At 39.9% G+C, this 25207-nt stretch overlaps 2 protein-coding genes and 1 long non-coding RNA gene across 7 annotated transcripts in view; 2 read left to right on the top strand and 1 right to left on the bottom strand.

The window, feature by feature from the left end:
• grb10b (growth factor receptor-bound protein 10b) overlaps positions 1–18367 on the bottom strand; it is a 186696-nt gene extending 168329 nt beyond the window's left edge. Inside the window, exon 1 of one of the 2 annotated variants that reach the window (XM_082150328.1) lies at positions 18212–18367. The gene's annotated coding sequence lies outside the window, so the exon portion shown is untranslated. Of the gene's footprint in view, positions 1–8730; positions 9244–18211 lie in introns of those variants that run through there. The other variant, XM_082150329.1, reaches the window with a different exon arrangement.
• LOC309484232 lies at positions 12151–14348 on the top strand. The gene is made up of 5 exons (XR_014200753.1): positions 12151–12165; positions 12923–13121; positions 13259–13308; positions 13754–13802; positions 14241–14348. It is a non-coding gene; the product is annotated as an uncharacterized lncRNA (long non-coding RNA).
• LOC309484226 (uncharacterized protein) lies at positions 15606–17367 on the top strand. 4 transcript variants are annotated; one of them, XR_014200746.1, is made up of 6 exons: positions 15606–15726; positions 15821–15854; positions 15938–16024; positions 16203–16331; positions 16493–16550; positions 16643–17367. XR_014200746.1 is itself a non-coding variant. In XM_082150521.1 (5 exons), exons 1-4 carry the CDS (start codon positions 15625–15627, stop codon positions 16289–16291), a joined length of 312 nt encoding a protein of 103 aa, XP_082006647.1. In that variant the 5' UTR covers positions 15606–15624; the 3' UTR covers positions 16292–16331; positions 16643–17367. The 4 variants fall into 4 exon arrangements, 1 of the variants encoding a protein (XP_082006647.1); XR_014200748.1 differs by having other exon boundaries at positions 16167–16331; XR_014200747.1 differs by lacking the exon at positions 16493–16550 and having other exon boundaries at positions 16167–16331.
• Positions 18368–25207: the final 6840 nt, after the last annotated feature.

The raw sequence follows: 25207 nt of genomic DNA, 5'->3' as shown, positions 1-25207 counted from the left end.
GAGGTTGTGGTCCAGTCAAGTTACAGCAAACTGGCTTTGTATCAGTACTGCAGAGGCTGTGATGTACCAAACTGACCGGACTAGACAGACTCACAGGACTCAGACTAGAATGTCTCTTGTCAGAGTGCGGATTACCAAAAGCACTGGAGGAGGTGCTCTGCTCAGTTGGTCTGATGTCAGCAGGGCGACGTGACATTGCATCTGCATTGAGGTGACTGTGGCCATCCTTGTGAATTACAGTCCATTCAAAAGGATCAAGTTCAAGGGCCCAGCGTGCACGACGACCAGTTCTGTCATTGTCAATGGGTATTTTTCTGAGACCCAGGAGAGGTTTGTGGTCAGTTACAATAACAAAGGGCTGTTTGTAAAGGTAGTGGCGAAAATGTCGCACGGCCCAGACAATGGCCCAGAGTTCTCTGTCATATGTTGACCATTTTCTTTCTGCTTTTGTGAGAACATGGCTAGCATAAGCAACCACTTTTTCTTGATCCCCTTGTCTCTGAGCAAGCACAGCACCAATTGCAGAGCCTGAAGCATCTGTGTAGAGGGAGAATGGCACCGTAAAGTCAGGGAATGCAACCACTGGAGGATTTGTGAGTGCATGTTTCAGGTAAGTGAATGCATCCTGACATTGAGAAGTCCATTGGAAAGGTGCATTCTTCTCTGTGAGAGCATGTAGAGGGACACTGTGATGTGCAAAGCTTCGGATGAACTTGCGGTAATATGAACAAAGTCCTAGAAATGCTCTTACTTCTGTAGCTGACCGTGGAGTAGGCCAGTCTTGGACACTTTTCACATTCCGCGGGTCTGGCTGAATGCCATCTTTGGATACAACATGGCCCAGAAACTGTACTTGATCCCTGGCAAAACAGCATTTGGAGGGATTCAGCTTCAGGCCACTTGACTGGAATCTGGAGAGAATTTCTTCCAGGTGCTGGAGATGTTCACTGAAAGAGCGGCTGTAAATGAGGACATCATCCAAATACACTAGGCATGTTTTCCATGGGAGGCCACGAAGTACCATTTCCATCAAGCGCTGGCATGTGGCTGGAGCGTTGGTGAGACCCATTGGCATAACTTTAAAGTGATAAAGGCCACTACCTGTTGTGAATGCTGTTTTTTCACGGTCTTCCTCCTGCAGCTCGACTTGCCAATAGCCATGTTGTAGGTCCATTGTGGAGAACCAGGCAGAGCCCGACAAAGCATCCAGTGCGTCGTCGACTCTCGGAAGAGGGTGGGAATCTTTGATTGTCACTGTATTAAGTTTTCTATAGTCCAGGCAGAAACGCCATGTGCCATTTTTCTTGCGCACCAAAACAACTGGCGCAGCCCAGGGACTGTAGCTTTCTTCAATGACATCTGCCTTTAACAGGTTGTCAACTTGAGTCTGTATTTCAGCTCTCTGTTCTGGTGTCACTCTGTAAGCTCTCTGTTTAATTGGTGTGGCCTCATCAGTGCGGATTTGATGCTTGATGATGCTAGTGCGACCTCTGTCCTCTGAGTGTTTACTGAATACTGCTGAGTATTTCTGAAGCAGTGATTTCAGAGACTGAACTTGGTAAGGTGACAGGTCGCTGTCATTTATCTGGACAGATGGAGCTATATCATGCACGGGGGAGGTTGCACACCCTGTCCCTTCCCCTGATATGACGTCAACAGATGAAACCGAATGAAACTCACCCAGGTGTTGACCTGAATGCAGCTCAACGTCATCTCTGGAGGGATTTAAGATTCGAACCACAGTTGTACCATTCTGAACCTCACTGAGAGAATGTGCCACAATGATGTCACACGATGGGTTGGGCATGAGAACACCATAATAGTCAGTTGGCATTGGAGAAGCAGGTGTAGCTGCTGACACACAGGCTGTGATGAGGGTTTCACTCATAGCTGGAATCTTAGTGGGCGCTAGCACAGACACATTACAGCAGGCGGCCACTTCATGTCCTTTGGGCAGGAGAGGAATTTTCATGTCCCAAAGTTGCAGCATTTTGTTGTTTATATCAAGGAGGGCATGGTGTTTCCGCAGAAAATCAAACCCAAGAATGACTGGCTGGCAAGCACCTCTGAGAATTTCAAAGTCCTGTTGCCATACCTGATGTCCAAGTCTGATACCAATCGTTAACTTGCCTAAAATGTCCAGGCACTGTCCATCGACTGAGCGAGCTGGCAGAGAGGAGGGTGTCATGGGGCGTTTTTTCAATGCTGGGTGAGAGTTACGAAAATCTTCGCTCACAATGGAAACAGTAGAACCAGAGTCAATTAAAGTGCACACTTCAATGCCCTCAACAATAGCCAAGATTGTAGAAGAGACAGAATCATCAGAGTGTGAGTCATTCTTGTCAGGCATTAACTTGGGGGAATCCTTCTGGGGCAGTGAGACAGTAGCTGATGTTTGCCCCTCAACAGCAGCTAATGGAAGTTTCCCTGACGGTTGGAGTCAGAGTGCGGATATCGTTCAGGAGACTTGAAACGAACACTACCTCTAGCGTGTGGACTGGCATCCCTGTTTCCCTGTGGAGCAGGACTAGGGCTGCGTCTGTATCTGTTCGTATCATCCTTGTCATGGCGACCATACCTGGAGTACTGATAGGACTGGCGTGAGGGAGAGCGATGCCGGTCACGTCTGTCATTGTCATGCCATTGACGGTCTCTCTGAGTAACAGGGGAAGGAGGACAACCGTCATAGCAGGACCCTGGATCACGACCATGATACTGCTCAGGTGAGTAATTGTCTCTGCGGTGTTGTCTGTTATAATAGGGTTGTGGAGAGACACTGCGCGCACTGTATCGAGCATCGTCGGAGGAAAACCTTTCAGTTTGGGAGTCCAGACGCTGAGCCAGGTAACTGTGTTTCTCTCTTAATAGGTGTACTTCACTTTGTAAGCTGTTGACAGTAAGAGTCAGCTGCTCAACTGCATGCAGAAGCTTATCATCAGTAGGTTTAGGACGAACCATAGCTACCTGCTCTGAAGATTGAGAGTGTGGAGACCCTACAGTTGTCAGTTGGAGCGCTGCACGTGCCCTCTCACAGCGGCTGGCGATACGCAGGGCGTCCTCAAGATCCTCCGCACCCATCTCATGGACTTTTGACTGAAGATTTGGGTCCAAGCCAGCAACAAAGCGGCGAAATTTTTCACCCTCTAGTGCATTGTGGTCATAGTTGGGAAAGGCTTCTAATACAAGACGAGTGATGTCTGCACTGTACACATCCAAACTTTCACCTGGTCGACGAGGTCGAGCATTCACATGTGTCTGGAAAAATGGCAGGGAGTATATTGGTCCAAAAACGTCCCTGAGTTTCTCCTTTACTGAATCATAGTCCTTCTGGATCGAAGAAGGAAGGCTGTCCCAATACAGAAATGCAGCATCTGCTAGGCGAGTAGGGAGGACGGAAGCCATCACCGTATGCAGATCTGTATCAGTTGAACTCATAGCCTGCACTGCCACTTCAAAACGTCGAGACCAACTTGTGAATGATTCAGTCCCATCTCCTTTAAAAGCAGGTGGAAGATCAATTTTTAGGGCACTGGAGACAGCGCATGTGGCTAGAGAAACAGCACCTGTTGATGTAACGTTAGCATCTCGCCGTCGTCGTGTGGGGGGAGACTGCAGCCCAGTTTCACTTTCATCAGCCGACATGGTGACAAAATGGCCAGTCCCAAAACTCACAAAAAGCACGTAAAGTAGAAAAAAATTTTAATAAATAAATACCACAAAAGTCCCTTAATGTCTCCACACTAGTTTTTAGGTAATCCACTGCTCTCAAAGAGTGTCAAATCCAGATAGCACAACAAAAAAAATGACCGCATCCACAGGTCGTATGAATAAAACTCACCAAATGTGCAAAAACCACCAAAATATCACCACGCTGCCACCAAATGTAACGTGAGGGTTCGGTATGTGGTGGTAGATCACTCTTTATGATAATAAACAGTAGAATGGAGACAGGAGACTTTCTCAAGCGGCACTTTTACTGAACACCGTCACAACAACCACACTTCCTTCAACAGCCTTTCACGTGACTTCACTAACCAATCAGAAGCAAGGACTTAGACTGAGATAAACGTGAGTGAATCAGAGAGGCAGATTCAGCAGAATATCCTTCCTGTATTAAATATGTAAACACATAAATGTGTAAATAATTAACTGACTAAACATTGTAAATATACTTCTAGTATATTAACTCAAATATAAATCATATTAAATTCTAAGCATTACAACCTTCCAATATGAAATATGAACTCCACTTCTAAACCTTACATTTACCATTTTAAGTCGGTGGAAGCGCCTGCGCGTTCATTATTTTATATCATACGGTTGGGAATTGCAAATCGATCAATGTATCCTGAAATTGGATACCCAAGGTTAGGATTCGGATTCTTGTTATAAAATTAAATGTTCGATTCCTCTTATTGTTTTATTCGCGATTATTTTTGTCTAAATCAGAATTTTCTTTTACACGTCTGTGAGGACCTGACCTGGCGATGCAGGACCTTGTGCAGTTACCTCAGTCCATGTTCATTCATACACTTTTGTTACAAATTGATTTCTATTAGTAACACCAATGGCTTTTTATTTTGCACAAGTGATGGTTTAGAGCTTATCCCCTATTGTGATGTGACTTATTACAGATGATGCTACATATTGTGATCACTCTTGATTCAGTTGGAAAATATATATATTTTTTTGTGTGTTTACAGGTTTCTTGTCAGGATAAATCCTGAAAATTCTAAATGAACATCACAGTTCCAGGTGAGCAGAAAGAGTTGTTCGGAGGAAGACCATGGCCTTGAATCCACAAGGGATTTAGCAGAATATGATTGGCAAAATCATTAAGGTAAGAGTAATATTAGGGATGTGCAGCGGAGCCCATATCAATTATTTGTGTCTGAATCTGTATTTAGAAAAATCCAAAAAGGGTGGAAATGACTTAAACCATACATTTTTCAAATTGATAGTTTGTTTTAAAATGTAATTATGTTCCCTTCACAGTTTCCATTTAACAAATATGCCTTTATAAGTCAAATAATTTGTATTTTTATATTATAATTGTAACATCTCTTTAAATAAGTTTTAATTAAAACATGAAATGGTAAAAATAGGGTTGAGTGATATGGTCAAAAATCATCTTGATAAAATGTTTCATATCAGTCAGTGTTGATCATTATCACAATCAATGTCAAATATTTATTTATTTTAAGTTTTAAATGTTCTCAAACATACATCAAATAATGAAGACAACAGGTAAAGTTAAAATATAATGAAATGTAATAGGGGTGGGAATCTTTTGATTCAACTATTCGATTCAAATCGATTCTTTGGGTCACGATTTGATTCAAAAGAGGCGGTACTTTTGAAATTGGGAATTCTCTTTTGAATCAAATTTCAATTTGATATATGCATAGAATAGATGTAAAATCTATGATCAAATCTAAAATCAAATCTATGCATATATCTAAATGAAATTTGATTCAAAATCGAGAATCGAACAGAAGATGATCAGCAGCTACTGTTAGCCCCAATCAAGCGGGAGTTATTTAGTTTAAATTATACACACCTCATATCTGCGTTAATTTAATCTAACCCGCTGCCGCTCAGCGTTCACATTCACCTCTCACGGCGTGAGCTCACGCACGTCTTTTTCATCATTAAAATTAGTAAGCATAAAGTCGACAGAAATATCTATGAAAGGAACTGACTATCGTAAGCATTGTAAGCCTAAATTGATCGTAGAGACCATTGGTGGTAATTGCTCTATAATCAATTTAAGGTTACAATGCTTTGGGGAAATGCATTTTTTTCTCTTTTTTTTTTTTCTTTTATTAAAAAAAAAAAAAAATACTTTAAACATTTTGTAATTTATTTGACATATTCTTCTCTCATGTTCGAAATAAAGACTTCAATCAATCAATCAATCAAATGCAGCCCTGATCAGTGGCCGATTGTTTGGAGTCAGATATATAGAATACGGGCCATTGCCTTCTCAATATTTATTACTTTAGCTTCTGATACAGGACATGTTCACTCTCTTTTATAGAGTATTTGTTCGTTACCACAGAAAACCGCTTGCGTGTCCATGTTGAACGCGTTTCTTATATGTAAAAACTAAAGTAGCCTACCTAAGCTATTTTCTGTGAATGTGCGAGACTTCCGGTTCATTACCCGCTATATGGAAATAACGAGATGAATAACAAAGTGCTGTAAATAATAAAAATATTTGTGCTACAAACTAGTGTTTACAATTATGACAAATTATTGTAATAAAGCCAGACACATTTCATTTATAAATGGCCGTGCCCACTCTTCCGTGAAAAATAAGGTGGCTACCATAGGCAAAAAAAATTCTCCTAAAAAGGTGTTGATAATGTGAGTTAGGTTTTTTTGATTATTAGTTGTTTTTTTTTGCCTCTGGTTGATTTGTGCTTATCATTCCTTGCAGGATTATCAGAAATGCTGTCGCTCTTCTACCACTTGACACCATCACTACCCTCCTCACCTGGCCTTCATCCTCACCTGTCTTGCTTTCTTTCTAAGTTTCTTTTTTTACCTGTTCAGGATAATTTTTGCATGAATTGAAATACATGAATTGTTCACTGATCTTAATTATTAAATATATATTGTTCATTAGTCTTCTTTTAAAACAGATTTTTATTGTTGTATTATATTACATTATTATTACTAATGTATTGTTTAAAAATACACAATAAACCTTGCTGTGCAGTTAAAGCTTCAATTGTTCTTTTTTCTATTTCCCATTAACTGTTAAAATAATATTCCTACAGATTTTCTACATATTCTACAGGTAACACAGTAGCACAATAAAAGTAATAAAATAACATTTCATAACTGTATAATACTATACAGTATTATAAAAAATCAACGGTGTAATACTGTGTTTTAACGTGGTAAAAAATTACAGTAAAATAATGTATTTAATTGTACAGTATGCTTAACACTACTGTATTTAGTGTTACAGTAATTTTACTGTTGAATGAAAATACAGCAACTACTGGATAATTGTTGCCAGTAAGTTACTGTTAATTTGACAATAAATGTTTTACAGTGTAGCCCATGATTTACTCACCCATCCTAGGTGCATATGACATTCTTCTTTCAGACGAATACAATCGGAGTTATATAAAAAAATGTCCTGGCTCTTCCAAGCTTTATAAGGGCAGTGAAGGGCTGTTTCTGTCCATAAAAGTGCATCTGTCCATGATAAAAATACTCCACACGGCTCCGGGGGGTTAATAAAGACCTTCTGAAGTGGAGCGTTTGTGTAAGAAAAATATCCATATTTAAAACCTTATTAAATAAAATAACTTGCTTCAGGCCAAACGAAAATACGGATTCCACTTAAGTCTAAAGCGCAGTATATGTAAGTAATGCGACGTACTGCTGATATTTACGCTACACCATGACGCACTACCCTACTTCCGACGTCACAAGTTGCGCTTCAGGCGTAAGTGGACTGCATTTGGCCGGAAGCTAGAATTTTACTTTGTAACGTGTTAAATATGAATATTTTTCTAACACAAACTCATCGATTCGCTTCAGAAGGCCTTTATTAACCCCCCGGAGCCGTGTGGAGCACTTTTATGATGGACAGATGCACTTTTATGGACTTCAAAACGGAAACAGCCATTCACTGCCATTTTAAAGCTTGGAAGAGCCAGGACATTTTTTTATATAACTCCGATTGTATTCGACTGAAAGAAGAATGTCATATTGGCTACACCTAGGATGACTTGAGGGTGAGGAAATCATGGGCTAATTACAATTTTTGGGTGAACTATCCCTTTAATGTGCTCAATGTGTGTGTGCTGATCAATGTTTATATGTAAATTACAGCCTAAACAGGGAGATAAATCGATCAGGTTTCATTAAAAATATCTTCATTTGTGTTTCAAAGTTGACTGAGCATGAGTAATTGATGACAGAATTGGTGAACTATCCTTTTAATGTGTAATATGCATGTAAAATTGCACAATTGTTACTAGGTCTGATGTAACCCCATCCAAAAAGCAAAAACAGTCCAGTTAAAGGCATCGATCTAGACAACCATCACTTGCATTAACCAACACACAGAAAATGATACAACACATATATTATATCAATAATTAGCTGATTAAAAGAACAAAAATCTGTTATATTTATATGTTCAATATCTTACCATAAGGACTTACAAGAAACTGCAGTATGACAATTAACTATAGCAAGCAGGTATGTGTGATAGCAATTATCAAAATTTAAAACATATTCATTGAAAAAAATATATTTTAGAGGTATTTTGGTTTTACATTTAATGAAACATCTCAATCTTAGTGAACAACTTGCCTCATAAAGGTTGTCAGAAAGTTTTATTTTATTTTTTATTTAGCCTTTATTTAACCAGGAGAGAACCTTGATGAGATTACAGTCTCTTTTACAGGAGTGTCCTGGCCAAGATAAATACATGATGTGACTGTCCATGAGGATGGAAAGAACTCAGAATATAATGTATCTACATTGCATTTCCCTCTTGTATTAATGGATTAATAATGAGCAAAACACTTTAACACAAACCTTCCCCACTCTGATCTACACACACAACCCCCCTTCGACACTCCTTCAGCACTACACAGTGAATGAATCACCATTCAAAGCTTTTTAACTTTGTCATGCTCTTTAAACAGGGGTTTAAATCATTGTGGACCCATTTAAAAGCATTTATGAATCCGAACTTACCGGTGTCTGGCGTGTGTAAAGCCCTGCGTCAGCCCGGTCACAGAGAGCTAAATGGACACGTAGAATTACAAGACTGCTTTTCCATAACTGCTCCTGCTTCTGGATCTCTATTATCCCAATGCATGCATCCACAATGTTTCTATCTCTCAGCTGACTTTCTCCAATACACAGCAAACAATTCCTCCTCTTCCAATAGCCCCACCCCTAAAAGCTTCATCCTCAAACTGAACCGTGTCTTTAGTCTCAGCCCGTCAGTGGAGGAACCTCCTGAGAATGAAATAGGACCTAGAACAGGACCTTGTGGTATTCCTCATCAGGACTACAAAACATGTTTTTTAACCCATTTAATCTCACTGGTAACATTTGTTATCTAAGTTTAAATTGTTGAAGTATTTTACACAGTTGTCCACTATAAATGAATGTGCAGACAGTCCTGATTTAACTGAACATTTTAACTGATGTAAATAGTCACATGATCAGAACTGTTTAAGTGCATAGTTCACCCAAAAAAACAGCCTGTGTCATCATTAATTACCCTCATGTCATTCCAAACCTGTATGATCTGGTGTACTCAGTGTTGGGTGACACATTTTATTATACATTTTATTGACACATTATGTGAGATTTTTGACCAAACTGTTCAATAGTTATAAGCAACAAAAAACAAATCGTGACTAGTTGGCACTGTGCCAAAATTGTACAGGTACACTTAGGTCATGATAGTCATAACACACATCAAGTTTGCTCAGAATACACTAAAGCGGTGCGGAGATATAGCCTCACGTCCATATTGGTGTGTTTTTAGAATTTCTCACGTTAAATGAGAATGGTTTGATGAATTGACTTGAATTCCGTGTTCCGTCAGCAAGGTGTGAGGATGATCTGATAAAATGTTCATGAAAATCTGAGAAATAGTCTAGGAGGAGTTAAAAAAAAGTAGTTTTTTAAAGAAAATCTAAATGTCGGACAGGAAGTTCGGCCGACTATGGCAAAATTGATATCTATGTTCTCAGCATTACCCAAGTAATCTATTAAGACCAGTTTCATTACAATTGGCAACATTTATCAAAAGCTATTAGCATTTTTGGAAATTTCGTTATTAGCATTTTTGGAAATTTCGTTATATTCTTGACCACAAGATGGCACATCACTGAAACTTTTTGAGTACCATCAGGGCATGGTGGCAATGACACTTACCAAGTTTCTTAACAATACACCAATGCCTTCGTAAATAGTATTTTACAACAAAATTCTAAATTGCCGCCATCTAAAACGGGTATCGTTTGACTCGGCATGCTATACCAAATCTAAAGAGCTTTTGTGATTTTTGGTCAAACCGTTCGGAAGTAAAAAGCAAAAATAGAAAATTTTCTAAGTGGCACTGTGCAGACACCCTCAGGCCTGCAGAGTTATAGCCTAACATCCATTATGGCGTGCTCTTCATTTTGTCTAGTGAGTTATTCAAGAACGGCTTGAAGAATCAACTTGATTTCCATATTTTATGTCGCCATGGTCTGAAGAAGATCTGAGCCAATTTTGGTGAAAATTTAACGAACCGTCTAGAACGTGTTTGAAAATGTAGGTTTTTCTGAAAATTCTAAATGGCAGAAAAATTGTCATGATGTTATGGAAAAAAATATTGTTTCTTGCCCCAACTGTTCAAAAGTTATTAGCATAAATATATGTGAAATTTGGACAGTTGATGGCACTAGAGGGATTGAGTTAGAGACTCCAAAATTTATATATGGTTAATGCTGTCTGCCATCTATCTGTGTGCCAAATTTCACAACTTTTTACCATACGGTTCTATGGGCTGCCATTGACTTCAAAGAGCGGAAGAAGAACACTAACGGATACAATAGGTGCCTACGCACCATCGGTGCTTGGCCCCTAATAACAACAACAATAACAATGATAATAATAATAGGCCTAATAATAAAAATAACAATGAAGTATTACAGAATAGTATTTTAGTGATTGCATATTTTACAGTTCCTAGCTGTAGGCTATATTTGATTAAATAATGCCAACATATTTGAGCTGTTAAAAATATATTTGTCATTGTAAAATGTAATTATAAAAACATATATGTGGTGTTTTTCATACAGGAAGCTGCAACGGATTTGATACATTTTAATACAATTTTTATTTTACCATATAAATACGCAAAATATACATTATATCCATGAATAATAAATATGAAATATTTACATCCCTCCCGTTAAGATTACGATTTTTTTATTTTTTTTTATGGAAGCGCAGTTTCATCACTTGCAAGTTCGCATTACATGTAACAAGTTAAGACCTATCTAGTTACGAGGGTGTTCTGCTTACTTTCGGCATTATCCCAGATAGCAAAAAATATCGGCACGGCTTCTTTTTGCCGCCGGCCCCAAGCTGTCGGCTATAGGTGCGGCCCGCTGGCGGCGATGAAGCGTTTGCCGCCGAATACGTCACTCCCAAATTCTGCGAGATGCCGCCGGCGAACAGCCGCCGGGCCGCCGACTTCATTCTCTCTGGCGGTTGCCGCCGTCTAAATGAACCGCGGCCGGCTGGCGGCAAGCCGCTTTGAAATCGACCAGCCATGAGTGAAACTGACAGCATCTTAACTACTTTTCACATTTAAAGCGATTATAATTATTATGTGAATTATATACATTTTTGTTGTTGCTCCAAAGCCATTAGGGGTTATAACAGATTTGACTCTGATTCCATGATAAGGTTTAGGACATTACATTTAAATTACTTTGAAACTCTGAAGCGATAATATGTAAAATATATAGAATTATTTTATTCACTTAAGGTGACAATTCTTTACATTTCTTTGATTTATGCACAATTTGAGATGCACCAATAGACCAAAAAGAATTCCTTTTGTAAAACTTACTTGGCAATAAATATCTTTCTGATTCTGATTTGTTTTTAAAATAAATATTTCATTCATGGTTTGAACAATTTAGCAGAATAAATGGATGAAGTTAGATTTTTCACCAATGCTTGAAATCAGTGAACAGTGAAAGACATCTGCAACTTGGCCAAAATCTTGGGTTTGCTTTATATTTTTTTATTAATTTGCAACCATGGTAATGTCTATGAGAAACATGAAAATCCCTGTTTTGACCTGAAGGATAAAGTGAAATATTTATAAATATTTTGTCTCTCTGTCACTCCAGGAAATTGTGGTTATGTCTTTCATTGTTTTACAAGCTCAATTTTTATTTTATTTTACCTTTTACATGTATAAGGGATTACTTTGCAGTCTGCAATTGCGAGTTTTGCGACCTGTACAAATGTTTAAGAAAGTGTTAAAGCACAAACAGAGAAGTACCTCCACCGGTCGAGAGGGGCAGCACCTAAAAAACTGAAGCAGATTTACTCGTCTCGTCTCTTCACACGGTTTCAGTATTTGGAGAGAGGGAAGATACGATCTTTTAAGTAAGTACATTTTTCCTTTTTGTGTAACGCAATATTACTATGTTCATTTTTGACATTGTTTTTAGTTCTTCTTCTTAAAATCTGTTCTTGCCTAACTAGTCAAGCTAAAGTAAGTTAGCCTTGTTTGCAAAGTTTCCGCCATGTTTCCGCCATAGCTAGGCTAACGTTACTTGGTTTCTTCCTGGCGTTGAGTTTTCTTCTCCTTCTAAGTATGTTTAACTGTTATGTATGTTTATACAAGTGTGAGTACATGTGGTTTAAGATAGTATTGGTCAGTCGAATTAACTAACGTTACAGTTCCTGAACTACGGACAATTATTCTGCCGCCTGCGTGGGAATGGTAACGTTAGCAAAATCTTCACGACAAGAAAGACTGATCAGTATAACTTGTGTTGTTTTCTAACTAAACATGATTATGCTGCTAGTCTATATTACAGTGTTCGCTACCACATGCTGTTTCACCTTTTTTACACACTGGGTTCAAGCATGTTCTAACGTTACATGTTAAATGTATCTAGCTACAGTAGGTAGCCAAACTTTACATCTAGAAAGACTTAGTTTAACTTTTGGTGTTTTCTTACAAAAATAACGATGTAGGTTGTTTATATGATTTTGTTTGTCTGAACATGGTTTTCTGTTGATCCACTTGTGAAAATTACTGCTTTTTCGAAGGTGTGAGCATTTTAATGTTGTTGATTTTGCCTGAAATTTTTTTTATCAAAAAGTATACTTTATGCTAATGTGTCTTCTATTTTAGATGCTTCACATTGTTCAGTTTATCACCAAGGAGGATCTGCCATTTGCAGTGGTTCCGCAAGAGTGGCTCAGCGAAGGGCATGTGCCATTGGCCCCCATTTAACCTCCGCAAAAAAGACAAAGGAACAATTTAGCCATCCGCTGCACACCTCCACACAGCACCTGGGAGAAACATCATTTTAAGTTCATGAAGGGAGCAGGTAAATGGGTCTGACTTGTACATTTGATTTTCCTTTATTTCATCTGTGTAATTTATTTGTCTGTTTATTGTGGATAACGGAATCTTTCATTCATTATTATTATTATTATCATCAAATTTCTGTTTCCTCTTTCTCAGAACCAGGTTTCTCCCCAGTAATCCAGAATCCGCCAAGAGTTTGAGTACAAGTAAGTGATGTTATTTGTGAAGTTTTTTTGTCTTGGAAACTATTGCTTCTATTTAAAGTTGGCATGAACCGGAAGTTACAAACGACTTTTCTCCAGTGTTGTGACGTATTTCCAAGTGAAAGGGAATATTGAATAGAGGAGCAGGGTTTTACTCTAGCGCTCCTCCTCTCCATCTCTGCTCATAGCAGACTAATGGTTTGAGGGGAGTTGCTACGCCCTCACGCCATTGCACATGACCGGAAGAGAAGTCGTTTCGAGGGGGGAGGGAAGGGTAACGTATTTGATTAAAGATTATAAGGGTACATAAAAAAAAAAAAAAAATGAAGTTCAGAGATGAATCATTTACATAAACACAATATTACATATAAAAATACAAATTGTAAAATTTGATTTCATGCTGACTTTAAGATGATGAATCCTTTAATCATAATCTGTTTTTCACTAGGACACTTGATGGGATTCGCTGCAGCAGTTTCTGGATGAAAGGTGTTGAGGTGTGTTGTACATTCCATTAGCTTTGCAAAGTTCAATTATTGTTTCATTACTGAATATGCAATACTCTAGCCTGACTACGTCAGACTTTCATACTAGCCGTTACGTAGACGCTGTCGTTCACAGCCATGTTCACTCCGGTATTTCGCTCGATGGTTTTGTTTTCGCATCATACATGTGTTTACAGTGGAAGTTAGATGCGGCTGAGCATGCGCATAACACACGCCATAACCAAACGTTATGTGATTGGCTTACGGGTAACCAATGATTTTAAACTTCAGACAACCCCCCCCCCCCCCCCCCCCCCCAAGAAAGAAAACGCTTTTCAATTATGCCATGCCAGACTCTGTCTACGAAGCAAAGCGAAGTAGCAGAGTTTGGTATTACCAGGCTAGCAATACTCTGCATTGAAATGAAAGCTGTTATGTTTGCTCCCCCAGCTCATCAAGTACTAAGCTTTACACCCCCGGCAGCAAATTTACCCTGGCAGCATATGGGTGAAAACTCTGGAGGTATGTAATACGTTGCGCTTTACTAAGTGTTACATTTAAGTCCAATTCATTAAATGTATGCAATAACTAGGGCTGGACGATTTTGGAAAATAATCTAATTGCGATTTTTTTTTACCAATATTGCGATTGCGATTTAATATGCGATTATTTTTTAAGCTCTTTATCTTTTCTATTTTTCAACAAAAACAAGCAATAAATCATTGTAAAATAGGGAAGGGAATCTTTAGGCACCTCATGAGCCGATACATTTTTTTTCTTTAATTGATCTTATTAATAAAACTTAAAATATTTAATTACATAATTATAATTAGGCCTACTTATAATAATTACACATTAAAAAACTAAATTAATGCAATTACATGTTAATAATTTTAACAAATATAGCTTCAAAACAAATAACAAAGAGGGAAAAAAATATTACAAGCAATAAACAAAGAGTGCTTTCAGTATTTAAGAGTAGGCTGTCTGAACGTGTTCATCTCTTTTGAAATTATAAGATGTGGTTTGTCCTGTTTGTTTAATAACTGACTGTGTCACATTACCGGTAAATTCGCGTCATAAAAGCATTTTGAGATGTAAACGTACATTTAACCACGTAGACTCGCTCACAGCCGCATGCTCAAATGCTCTTCGCAAAACGCACGTGAGTATTTGAAATTGAAAGCAGCTTCTGTCGGTGATTTTCATATTTTTAATATATAAGCCAACTGCATTCCAAGACATATGATGCCTTCGTAGAACATTTGTTAGTAAAATACCGGCGGGCGAGACCGCGCACTAACTTACTGAAGTAACATCACGCAGACCGCGCGTATCTCATATCTTGCGCAATGAAGCCTGAATGTCCTTGTAACTCGCTTCAACTTTTCCGAACTTTATTAAAGATTATTTCTCGTAAGGTTCGAGTGGTGTCGTGTGTGTGTGTGTGAGAGACAGAGGAATTAGAAGCAAGCAGAATACGGTTGTTTATAAAGCACGCGCGTCGTACACGTCTGTGTTTAAAACTAAGCTCAGACATATACAATACAGAATCGTTGGAGAGAATCTATAACACAATATAACATAAATTAAACATAAACTGTTATTTCCTGTAGCCAGGTCTATATGTGTCCATAGACTGTAAAAAATAGTATATGTCGCGTGCCAAGTTGATGCTTCATCTGTAAATCAGACTGGTTTACTCTCGCGTGTCACGTGACCAGACTATAATCGCAGCTTTGCGGTTTAAAAAATCGCATTTCATCATATCGCGATATTATCGCAAATGCAATTAATCGTTCAGCCCTAGCAATAACTTCAAACATATTTTTACATGTCAATGATTATCAATAGGAGGGAGAAAGTCATTGCTCTATTGTTGGCCCTTGTACTCCAATGGCATCTCGTGTCAAGCATGAAGTTTTCAGCTGTGAAGGTATATTCTAACCCTATGTCTTAATGTCCAGTGTTTTAACAGTATTGCAAATAGTGCCTTTAGTTGTTTGTTTTATTTTATTTTTTAAATGTAGAACCAAGCCCTGAGGGAAAGCAATGCACGAGCAGGTGAGAACTTGCACTGTTTCTTAAATTGTACTTTTTTGTGTGTGATGTAAGTCCAAAATTACCATATGCCTTTCATTTTGTAGCTTCGGATGACAGCGGCTTACTTCAAGAGCAGGTGAAGCAAGTTCAACAAACAATGTTGAAGACGTTTGCTTGCACTGGGCAATCAGGTACAACTTGCAAACAGCACCTGTGGTTGTTGGTTTAATTCCCACTGGGGCTACCTGTACATGTAGTAGACCTAGATATAAATGTTATAGTTTAGTAGTTGAGGGACCAGGACTGACTATTTTATTCTGGGAAACCCTGTAGGTGCAGATCAGACCCTTATGCTGTGACGTCTTGCAGAGTTTGGCGATGTTGTGTCTGTTGGAGTTATCCCTGTCAGGGGATCTGTTACTCCCCCTACACACCCAGGAAGATTTGCCGTGTCTTGACAACAGTTTGAAGCAGGATAAAAAGCTCCAGGAACAATTTGTAAGTTTGCTGATTATAACGCCATAGAGTAATCTAAAAAGTAAAATTTAAGATTGTGTACTGCATATATTACAGTCTGAATCCTTAGCCTTTCACATTTTTTATTTATTTATGAGAAGCTTCAGAGAAATGTAATTTGTAACACTTTTTTGGATTTTCAGCTCGGTGTAGGGGATAAAGCATGTTTTAGAGACATGTTCCTTTAGACCATTGTTCAAAGTAAGTTGGATATTTTTTTAATTATATTTATGTAGATGTGTATGGCTTCATGCAATTCAAATGAAATGACAGATCTGTATTTTCTAAATTAGCCATCCGGAAGAACCTGGCAACCCAGGATGCCACTGATGAAGCGGTCTAGGTTAATGTTTCGTGTTACCTGAAAGGAGCATCTGACCGTAAAGGCAGAAAAAGGCACCGCACAGCTGAGAGGGACCCACAGCCGACCACTTAGGCTGACTACTGACACCCCAGAATCACTGACAACTGGAATCCTTTCTTTATCTTGCAGTCAGTAACATCAAGACCCCTAAAGAAGTCAGAAGTGTCACACTATACTCACTAACTGTGGAAATTACTTTCTTTTTTTTCTTTTTTCAAATAATGCTTGTAAGTCCTTGTGCCACAGGTCAGCATTGCATCTATAATGGTCTATTCTACTCCAGAGCTTTACTATAAATTACTACAACTTAACCTATTGTTAGAAATGGCTTGTAAATGTGATGTCATACTTTGATTTATTTGGTATCCTGCACATTATTTCGTATCAAGTATTCTCTTTACTTGTCATAATGTTTACAGGTAATTTTTTTCACCCTAGAGCTGTCCTCTTTATATGAACAATTATTGTAAGAGTTGTAATTTGCTTGTAAGGCTGTTTTTTGTTTGTTTGTTTTTTTTTACCAAAATTTTATAAGAAACCTGCATGTTAGTATATTGATTTATTTATTTTTCTGTTATGTTTCAGTGATCTGACACATCTTGTTTAAATGACAGTTAATGTACTTTGAAATGTGGAATAAAAATGCCAAATGGATATTTGTCTGGTTTGAGCAATCATTATTCTTGATAAACTGCATGCTATAAATATTAAATATTATATATATATATATATATAGCCAGAATAAGCGGCGGCAGATCGCTCGAAAATAGCGCTTGCCTCCAGCGGGCCGCGGAAGGGCCGCCTTAAATAAAACGGCGGCGGGACGGCGGTTGGCCCGCGGGCCGGCCGCGGAACGAAGGCGGTAGGAAGGCGGCTGCCGCTTTTAAAAAGCGGCTGCCGCCGGCGGTGCGCCGTCCAACGTGTTTGCGATGTCGCCATTCTGCCGCTTCTACTGCCGCCGGAGCGCCGACGGTGGGCCGCCGACTCATTGCTATCTGGGATGGCTATTGTGTTATCTTTTACATGTTACATTTCTACACTGTGATAAACCGGTAACAGCCAGGTTTACCTTTATTTATTTATTTATTTATTTTACCCGATCTGACAATTAAAAAGGGGTTTTGTAGGAGCTATCAATCAATTCCAAGGTTTAACTTAATAATACCATTTAATTGCCACGTGGAGTCCATTTTAGGTGATCTGACACACACACAAAAATGTAAAGCGTAAATTACAAGCTGTGTAGCCTACTATTGATATACAAAATTTGACTCTGCTGCTGCAACACTGAAGTTTTTTTTACTCTCTAGAATTCTAGGACTGAATATAGCCACACCTCTCAACCCTCTCTCTCCCACTGGTCTTATTTACTCACAAGTTCTTCTTTAGGGCAACCTACACCCGTTTCCCCCTCAGTGCACACTCACAGATCAAACTTTGGTGTGAACGCTCGTTTCTAAAAAAGATATAGGAGTGAGAACTAAAATTCATCGCTTACCTTTCTATAGCGGAGACGAACCGTGCCTTATTCACTGTAAATGTGTATGTATGCGTGGCTGCGCTGGACGCTGTCAGTATCTAAAGTCTCCGCCCAATCCAGGCCAACACCACCCCGTCATCAGCCACTAGCGTTTCGCGTTCTGGCCAGACCCCCGCGCGAACCAATGTGTGCGTTGAATAAGCTTAGCGCGTGACACAGCTCTGAGTACACACGGTTAAAGCATTACTGACAACATGGCTGTGTGTATACACACACACACAAAACACGTTTCACATCGATTTTTTTGCTCTCTAGGCTACTCGTTAAACATTAACGGTATATTATGTTCCAGGCAATTAAGATAGCCCCAGCTCATGGGTTTATTCTTACCAGATATTGTTTCTGATATTTAGGTCGTGTACAAAAGGTCATTGAGCAACTTTGCCATCAGAAGGTTTTATTTGACTATTTTTCCGACTGTAAGAAGACAAATATGACCATAATAGAATAGTAGAACTACCTGAACAGTTTCTGCTAAAATATAGTTAGCCTACTACAATTAAAGCCATTAAATATTCTTTCCTAAAACCCAGTAAATTATGTCCAAATAATGTCTTAATATATTGGATAAAATGTTAAACTCTTAAATATTTTAAATATATTTAACACCAGTTTCTAATACACAAATCACAAATCTAATGAAACGTCAAGCATTTCATATAAAGCACTGTAGTATTGTTAAGAACAAAAAACAAACAAACAATGAAATGCATGATTAATCAAGGAAAATTGCACCCCATTTTATTTTGCCCATTCAATCATACAGAAGTCTGTTGTCCTGTAGACTTTATTAGTTTATTTCTGTTATCATGTCTCCTCAGTAAGTAGTAATTTTTGAAAAGGCTGATGGATTATGAATGATAAGAGTGCCCGTTAAATCAAGCTAATAGCTCAGACTATGTGATGGGTATACAATAATTATCAGAAAGCAAGGCTAGAACAAAAGAGTTTGAAATTGTTATACACTCATAAATTCAAGTTCTGCAATGTCTTTTGAAGCACATTTGATTCAGCAAATAACCTTTGCTTTCCTAAGAACCATTTTGTTGTTGTTGTTGTTTAAAGTTCTTGGGTTGGCTATATGATTCTTGGAAGATTAATTTCTGCAGGGCTGCGTTTCCCAAAAGCATCGTAAGCCTAAGTTGATCGTAGAGACCATTGGTAATTGTTCTATGATCAACTTAAGCTTACAATGCTTTTGTGAAACGCGGCCCAGATCAGCGTATTATATTCTGGGTTCTTGAAATCCACAGAATGTTGATTTTTTCTGTGGAACTAGAAATAAAGGACTTGTGGAACATAGAAAAGGTTAATATATGACATCACGCTGCATGCTGTCTGATTCTAATTAGAATCTTTATTTTTTATTTGTAATGAAATAGCATATTAGAGCTATTAGATATTAGAGGACAGGCCCTTTACTTTACATCACAGTCATGAAACACGATTTGGTACTTGCTATTGCTAGTCAGAGGCAGTTGGTATTATTCATTCTAGAAAGCAAAAATCTGTATGCCTGCCCTATTGCAACAAGTGCCATCATTTCTTGGAAGAGAAATTGTACATTTTAAATGTGCATGTATGCTAAGCTAACTTTCACAAATTTTAAGACTAGACAGATGGCCTCGAATATAACAAAAAGCCACCATTTTGATTTCATGGAGTTTATAAAAAATTGCATGTTGGCCATTTAAGCTTAAGTTATTCAACCAAATATAATTAAATCCAGTTTTGTGTCAAACGTCTTTCATGAACCCATTCAAACATCTGTGACTTCCATCAGATGTGTCAAGCTGTTGTATATGAGACTACCCAGTTCCCTATCAGTCGGTCACTCTCGACGTACGTCGGACCGACTAATAGGAATCTCACTAGAGAGGCCAATCTACTTCGAGTGAAACTAAACGAGCCAATGCACATTGGCGTGCAATCATTTGCATCAGCTGTTCAGCCACGCACCGCGGGTATATAATGAGCCATGGCTTTGCTGAAAGTCCATCAGGCCAAGGCACTAAAGGAACTGCACGAGGGTGGTCACAACCCACAAGTTCTCCAGGAACTTGCCGCAATGGACCTCGCGCTTCGTGTGACGAAGGTCACCGCGCGGTCAGTGGGTCATGCGATGTTCACTCTGGTGGTCCAGGAACGCCATCTCTGGCTGTATCTGGCTGACATGAGGGAGACCGACACGCTCCGGTTCCTTAACTCCCCCATGTCCCAGACCGACCTCTTCGGCGACACGGTCGAGAACTTCGCCCAGCAGTTCTCAGCTGTACAAAAGCAGACTGAGGCCATCAAACAGAACCTGCCTCCACCCCACTGCCCGCGGCCTTCTGCGTCTGCCCTCGCTCCCGTGCCACAGCAGCAGCCTCCATCTAAAAGGGCGCTGTGGAGCCAGTCGCAGCCAGGCCCCTGCCCCTCAGGCCCCCACCAAAAAGGGTGGCAAAGCCAAGAGCAAGCGGCCCTAGGACAGGCGACCCAGAGATGGACGGGACTGCTCTTTCCCCCGGAAGAGGGCTGGGTGGAAAATCCTTTGTTTCCTTTTGTTTTTGTTCCGCCGCTGGCCTCAAAACCAGCGGTACCCAAATTTTCAATAAAAGAGCAGTCACAAGCTATCAAGAGCTGTGCTCCCGGGAGAATGGCGACTCCACCCCCCAGGTTCAGCTGATCTGGAGAGAGTTCGGAGAGGCTCAGGTAGACCTGTTCGCCTCCTCAGAGACCTCCCACTGCCAGGTGTTTTACTCCCTGACCGAGGGAACACTCGGCACGGATGCACTGGCACACAGCTGGCCCCGGGTCCTCCGCAAATATGTTTCTCCCAGTGAGCCTACTTGCGCAGACACTGTGCAAAGGACGAGGAGCAGGTCCTTCTGGTGGCTCCCTATTGGCCCTGGTTCCCAGAACTCATGCTCCTTGTGACAGTCCCTCCCTGGTCCATTCCTCTGAGGAATGACCCTCTGACGGACCTTGCACTTCGTGCGACGAAGGTCACCGTGCAGTCAGTGGGTCGTGCGATGTCCTCTCTGGTGGTCCAGGAACGTCATCTCTGGCTGTGTCTGGCTGACATGAGGGAGAGGAAGGACCCTCCGACTCAGAGACGGGGCACCCTATGGCACCTGCGTCCAGACCTCTGGAAACTCCATGTCTGCTCCCTGGACAGGACGTGAGGGGTTCTAGGTGACTTACCCCCAGAGGTACTTAACACCATCCCTTCTGTGCGATCGCCGCCTACGAGAAGTGCGTACACCTTGAAGTGGAACCTGTTCATCGACTGGTGTTCTTCTCGGTGAGAGGACCCCCAAAGATGTTCGATAGGGTCCGTGCTTTTCTTCTTGCAGCAAGGGTTGGAGCGAAGGCTGTCTCCCTCCATGCTGCCGCTATTTCAGCACATCACGACCATATAGATGGCAAATCAGTAGGAAAGCACGGCCTGGTTGTCAGGTTTCTTAGGGGGGCGAGGCAGTTAAACCCTCCTCGTCCCCCCTCCATACCCTCTTAGGACCTTTCCCTGGTGCTTCGAGCACTTCAGGATGCTCCCTTTGAGCCTTTGCAGTCAGCAGACTTAAAGCTTCTCTCCTTGAAGACTTTGCTGCTGATTGCACTGGCCTCTATCAAGAGGGTAGGGGACCTTCAAGCATTTTCGGTTGAAGAATCGTGCCTAGAGTTCGGGCCGGGAGACAACCATGTTGTACTGAGACCCCGGCCTGGCTATGTGCCCAAGGTTCCTACCACTCCCTTCAGAGACCAGGTAGTGAACCTGCAAGCGCTGCCCCTGGAGGAGGCAGACCCAGCCCTGGCTTTGCTCTGTCCTGTTCGCGCTTTGCATTTGTACGTGGACAGAACTCAAAGTCTCAGGACCTCAGACCAGCTCTTTGTCTGTTACGGAGGCCAGCAGAAGGGAAAGGCTGTCTCCAAGCAGAGGATGGCCCACTGGATAGAGAATGCTATCACCTTGGCTTACCAAGCTCAAGGCGTGCCCTGCCTGCTCAGGTTACATGCTCACTCCACGAGAGGCGTTGCATCCTCCTTGGCGCTGGCATGTGGCGCCTCGCTAACAGATATCTGTAGAGCTGCAGGCTGGGCGACACCTAACACGTTCACTAGATTTTATAGCCTACGTGTAGAGCCGGTCTCCTCCCGTGTTCTCACCCTAAACGGGTAGAAGCACTGAGAGGCCCGGCTCTGTCGGCTTGCTGCACCCTACTGTGCTCCTCAGCTTACCAGGCTTGGTTCCTCAGCAAAAAACTGAAGTGCAATCGCACCTTCTGCTCATTTCATACCCGCGCTGCTTTGCTGAACAGCTGATGCAAATGATTGCACACCAATGTGCATTGGCTCGTTTATTTTCCCTCGAAGTAGATTGGCCTCTCTAGCAAGATTCCTATTAGTCAGTCCGACGTACGTCTCCATTCCCTCATTCAGGGAACGAGGGTTACCATATGTAAGCGAGACGTTCTCTAGGATTTTAGCATCCACTCTTAAAAATGAAACTTTTGTCATCTATGGTTCCTTTCCATTGAACTAGACACTCTTAGAAATAAAGGTTCCGAAAAGGCACAGTGATGCCCATAAAAGAATCATTTAGGTTCCCTAAAGAACATTTTATGGAATGGATATGTTCAATGTTAAAGGTCTTCATGGAACCATAGATTTAATTTCCAATCCAAGAACTGTTATTTTTAAGAGTGGGTGCTAAAATGCTAGAGAACTTAGTAGTTTCATATACAAAAACTTGACACAACAGATGGAAATCACAGATGTTTGAATTTTAAAAGAGTGAAGGTTCTTTGTAGAGAAAAAACATTTTTATTTAGATTGTTCTTCACACCAAGGAAAACTGTTTTCAAAGGTACCACTATGTAAACTTTTTAAAGTTTAAAACTTAAATGAGTCAACACATCATTAATCCTTCTTCCAAAACGGGATTTTGTTTTACTCTGATTCACTATGGTAAGCCTTTTATAAGTATTTATAATTTAGACCTGTTGGGGCGGTTTTTACAGGAAATCAAATACACTCACCTGTGCATGTCTCATCATATCCATAAATAAAGAAAAGTTGCTCCGGCTACTTTTATGAGTTTATGGTGTGTGAGTGGAATAGGTGAAGTTGTCACAACGAGCGAGAAAATTTGACATGGAGCAGATAAATCTCAATCCTCCAAGAAATCACGTTGTTGTTTTTTTTTGTATTTAAAAGTATTTTGTATGTAGAACAGAGGAGAGTCTGCTGGCAAAAAGAGAACATGACAGAGCTCGCAATAAAAGGAGAATCAACATTAGCTTGGCATTTGAAATGTAAAAGTGACGTGGATATGCTGTTTTTATTGCTCAACAGGTGAGTAAGGTATTTTACTGAACAAATAAATTTCCATATGTAACTCTCTAACAGAGTTCATTGTAAATCATTATCTATTATGAAGGGTCATATTAATCAGCACATGCAGTCACTAGCCGAAGCACAACCAAAACAATGTTCTTCCACAAAATGCATGCAGTTTTGTTTTTCTTAACTGCTAAAGGGCCAAAAGTTACATAGTGCACCTTTAAGAAATATTCAATGACAGATTCTTTAGGGAACCCAAAATGGCATCACTTTGAAAAACAAAAAAACAACAAAACAAAAACGTTTGAAACCTTTATTTTTAACCACACTTCTTTTCCTTCCACGTTGTTTATTCCCAAGATTTTTTTCAAGGCATCTATTTTACCTCCCAGTGAGCCCAGACACATACATCACACTTTGGGTGAAAGCTCATTTGTATAAGATTGTTTAAAAATCATCAAAAATCTGTCTTTGTCCTATTCAGTAACTCAAACATGTTTAGTTACTTTACCAAATATACTTACAACCATTTCAATCTCTCAAAATGTCGAATAAACTCAGTCCTATGTGATTTCCATGGGTCAAATCTATACACGGTTTGTACACAGAACGCCAGATTAGAATACCTGCTGATCCGTTTCCATAAATTATTGTAATGATGCGTATCTATCTTATGCATGTATATAACCAGTGACCTTTGATCTGATTTCTCCAGAGTTTGTTTTCCTTTACTAATGGCTGTCCTGGTTTGGAAGCAAACAGTCATTTTGCAGTTTCGTAACACATATCATAATGGCCACAAACGAGCCGGAATTCTGACCAACAGAGGGATTGTGGGAGGGGAAGAATTTACTGCCATCCGCCATAGAGGGGATTACCCCATCAAGACGAGGAGGAGCCTGCCCAGAGATAGACATCCCACAACCCTCAGAGCACATGGGTTCTGCCAAAATACGTAATAACATTAATATAGGAAAGAAAGGATGGTTTATGAAGCTGAAGGAGGCACGATAGTGCATTTCAACAAGGATCTCTTGTATACAAGGAACATTTTTTGAAACCTTTTGCACCCATCAAACAGATTATACCCATCACCCAGTAACAAATTAGTGGGACTAAATTACAATTTGTCAGACATACAAATCATTCATCTTAAAACATTTCAAAACTTGCACCTTGGAACCTATTTCAAAATGTGCGTTCTCGAGCCACCAAACACCATTGTCGTGCAAATGAACTTCCAGAACACATTAAAAGTTTTCTGTTTTCAGTTAAAACGGTGTTGTGTAAGCGGTCACTAAGTTAATAACTAATGATCTTTGCAATGGAAGTGAATCAATCAAAAACTAACTTTAGCTGGACAATAACTTTAATCTAGTTGTTTAATCTGGCTGTAAAGCCAAAACAATCTTTGTTACTTTAATTTCCTATAATCACTGTAAAGCTACTTTGAAACAATCTATATTGTGAAAAGCGCTATATAAATGAAGGTGGCTTGACTTGACTAAAATGGCTGGAAAACACAACACTCTTTTATGATACGGATTGAGCTAAACTGCAATTGATAATACTGGAGTCTGTCACGAGGTGGCTGTCCATTTATAGCTTGTTAGAGTTCATAATTAATTC

The sequence above is a fragment of the Leuciscus leuciscus genome, assembly GCF_965113295.1.
Source record: "Leuciscus leuciscus genome assembly, chromosome: 20".
NCBI lineage: Eukaryota > Metazoa > Chordata > Actinopteri > Cypriniformes > Leuciscidae > Leuciscus > Leuciscus leuciscus.
The sequence above is the reverse complement of the archived record's forward strand: the minus strand, read 5'-3'. Positions and strand labels throughout refer to the sequence as shown.